This window comes from Anopheles darlingi, chromosome 2 (assembly GCF_943734745.1).
Source record: "Anopheles darlingi chromosome 2, idAnoDarlMG_H_01, whole genome shotgun sequence".
Classification (NCBI taxonomy): domain Eukaryota; kingdom Metazoa; phylum Arthropoda; class Insecta; order Diptera; family Culicidae; genus Anopheles; species Anopheles darlingi.
Genome location: NC_064874.1, coordinates 49,478,639 through 49,481,902, shown reverse-complemented (window position 1 = coordinate 49,481,902; position 3,264 = coordinate 49,478,639). Strand labels below are relative to the sequence as shown.

Sequence of the window (3,264 nt, the reverse complement as noted above, 5' to 3'; positions counted from 1 at the left end):
GAGTAACTAATTACGCTTATCAGAAGGGTAAGATAGAAGCAGGGGAAGGAGGAATGCCAGCGATTGATTTGCTCGATTTGATCGTTTATTGCAGGGCTTGCTTCGACGTATCCGGAACCGGAGGATAAGGAAGCGTACATCAAGTCGCACCTGTACAATTACAATTACGAGAGCGCCATGCCCGTTACCTGGCCATGGCCCGAGCCACAGGAGGTGGCCAAAACGCGGGAAATCAACCCTACCAAGCTGCAGGCGTAAGGCGACTCCGGAAGCGCAACGAAGCGGTATAGCGGCATCAGTGCGTTTCCTCGCTCCGGTCACCAGTATTTATGTTCTGTCGCGCACGATCTATGTTCATTTATTTATTTTAACCACCCGCTCCACTACGCCGGCCGTCGGCAGAGGGGCAAGGACCCAGGCCACCTCTTTCGTTTACTGTTCCTGACTGGGTTGAGCTGAGGCACCGAGGCATCGAGATGGAATCTAGGACGTAGTAGAATAGTAAACGATGTTCCTTTTTAGTCAAACGAAATGAATGAAGATCGCTCGAAGCGATCTGTCCTTCTGTGCTCCTACCCTTACTTCGAAGCACACACACACACACACCACATACAAACTCATCCAGTATCCCTTGTTTGCAGCCAGCCAGGCGATTATCTGCTCCATCTCACTCTGTCCCGGATCTTCGGTAGATTTAAAAAACCTACGACCCGGCTACGAGCGGGGAAAGGGAAAGGGTGGCATAGCAACGAGCAAACAAAATGTTATCATGAATTGTGAGGAGAATAAATTAAAGATGTTTAAGCCAACAATAGCGCGCGACGAAGAACATCATGAGGCAGGATTCCGCAGGTGTGCGATAAAGAAGATATTTCGATTTTATTTCCCATCCTCCGGGGAAGACCGTTGGCTTGGCCGGGTTCTCTATCAATTTGGTATCACAGATTAGGCATCCTTCGGCGCACGATTAGCCAGGAACCACATGAGGCCGAACAGGAACGATGGTGGACTCGTGATGACGGTGCCCTTGGCGGTCAGCTGACGTGCCTCTTCGATGTCGTACTCCACCACGTCGATGATCTCATCATCCACCCCACCACCGGCCGTTGATACTTTGTCCGCGTCCGTCACCTCGGTATAGAAAAGCGTCTGCTCTGCACCGGAAGTACCGACACCGGACCGGTAGCGAATGATTTGCTCGATCCGATCCACCGGCACATCGTAACCGCACTCCTCCAGTATTTCCTCGCGCGCAATCTCCACAATCGATATCGGTTTGTCGATGATACCGGCACATAGCTCCATCGTTACGGCGATTTCCGGTGGATACTTTTTCATATCGATACTGCCCGGTTCCACACCATCGCCGCTGATGATACCATGATAGACGGCTGGAAAACAGTGAATGGTGATATTGTGAAAGTTGAGAGAGTGGAAAGCTGGGTTTTTGTCTTACCTGGACGGAATTGTTTGACGAACACCAACTTCCGGCGCGTAACGTTGAAGATGACGATCGATACGGAGTCGTGCACCTTCAGCAGATCCCACGATTTTTGCTTCCCATTTTGTGTGTAGTGGAAGCGGAATGGTTTCACGTACGGAGAATCGGCCGGCAGCGGACCGTAGTGGATATCGGTGATATTATTCATTATCGTGGCCAAGAAGATCCGGAACGGCGAGGCACGATTTTTTGGGCAACGAAAACCTTGAAAAATAACAAACTGGAAAAACATTAAAAAAAAGTAACAATATTGACAGTTGCCTGGGAAACAAACCCGAACTTAAGCTGCTGGGCCACGATAGCAACATTCAGGCCTCGTCCAAATTAAGCACAACCGTGTTCTGATCAGCGCTTTAGCTCTGATCGGCTACCCCTTTGCCTGCGGCGGGGACGAGGAAGCGGCAAAGGAATGTTGTTTTATCTTACTTTGCGATGAATTTAAGTGCGCTATCAACAGTACGGTAGTAAAACACGCAAAGTGGTCGTGGCATTGGTCAAAGTATCAACAACATGTGTCTTCTGCTAATAATAATTTCGTATTTACGTCGAATTTTCAAACCTAAAAGCCGTGGCCACACGGGGCGAAAACTCTAGCGCAAACGAAAAAATTAATGCCAAAACTTTTGCGCTTCGATATGTTTACATGGCCGGGTTGAGGAAATTAAAATCGTTTTTTTGAAGAAAAGGATTGAATACACTAGCAATGATCACTCACTGTCGATGTAAACCACAAAAAGAACATATTGTGAGCCCTACCGTTTGCAAAAAGCTTTTACGCTAGGTTTTACGCTCCACGGACCAATAATCGTTTGACAGCATGTAAACGGCAAGCGTAAACGTTTTGGCATTAATTTTTTCGTTTGCGCTAGAGTTTTCGCCCCGTGTGGCCACGGCTAAAGATCATATAAAGAAAAGACTTAATAGCTTTTGTTTCGATGCGTTTATTATGGTTTTTGTTACATTTTACATATAAACTTTCTTTGTGTACTCGCAGGACTCTAAACACTTGCTGTTTCAATGCCAACATTTGATGAATGAGTGGTTTAAAAAACCACATCGTTTTTCTATCGCGATCGCGTGGAGATCGAGATGTTTCTATTTTGACGTCATGTTTTGCAGCATCAGTCAACCAACATCTTTCGCTTCAAGAAATACGTAAATGTACACCTATTTCACATATGGACAAAGAGATCGGAGATGTACACAAACAACCAGTTTATCGAACTCAATAACAAAGATTATCTTATCGTAAAAGCAATAGTGTAAGGTCTGTTTTTGCTCATCAGTTCAAAAAAGGAAAAAAAGAAGAGAAAGACGTACTTTCTTTTCTCAATTCACTTCGTTGTATCTTTTGAGCAAACATACAATTGGACTTAATATTGAAACTGAAACAAAAAAGCACAGGTAAACAACCGATAGCATGCGTGTCGGCTTTTGCAAATTTCGATCTGCAATTGCCAAGGTCAGATAAATACATCTTTTCATTGTCGATCAAGAACGGCGGGAAAAGTTTTCCTGCGTTTCTTCTAGTTTTACTCATGTTAGCATACGCAGGCTAGTATAAAAACGCGACGAGGTAATGGATTGCTGCGTTATTCGGTGTCCTTACCAGCACTAGAAAGGCTTTAACAAGATGAAGGGCCTTTTTTTCGCTTTCACCTTAGCAGTATGCTTACTGAGCAGTAATGTTAAGGCTCAAACTGTGTCCATCAACGTGGGGGGAAGTAAGTATCGCATTCAAGTCTCATGGAATCCGATCACAC

The 3,264-nt window shown here is 45.5% G+C and overlaps 2 protein-coding genes across 2 annotated transcripts in view; one reads left to right on the top strand and one right to left on the bottom strand.

The window, feature by feature from the left end:
- The window catches only part of LOC125950031 (NADP-dependent malic enzyme), a 4,559-nt gene extending 3,649 nt beyond the window's left edge, over nucleotides 1-910 (top strand). The window contains exons 2-3 of the mRNA XM_049677595.1: nucleotides 1-27; nucleotides 95-910. The exon at nucleotides 1-27 is cut by the window's left edge and continues 1,673 nt beyond it. Coding sequence (XP_049533552.1) covers nucleotides 1-27; nucleotides 95-258 — 191 coding nt within the window. The 3' untranslated portion in view covers nucleotides 259-910. The remainder of the gene's footprint in view (nucleotides 28-94) is intronic.
- On the bottom strand, nucleotides 844-1,722 carry LOC125950061 (uridine diphosphate glucose pyrophosphatase NUDT14-like). Its single transcript, XM_049677652.1, has 2 exons — nucleotides 1,457-1,722; nucleotides 844-1,391 (listed from the first exon to the last, which is right to left on the bottom strand). Exons 1-2 carry the CDS (start codon nucleotides 1,647-1,649, stop codon nucleotides 946-948), a joined length of 639 nt encoding a protein of 212 aa, XP_049533609.1. The 5' UTR covers nucleotides 1,650-1,722; the 3' UTR covers nucleotides 844-945.
- Nucleotides 1,723-3,264: the final 1,542 nt, after the last annotated feature.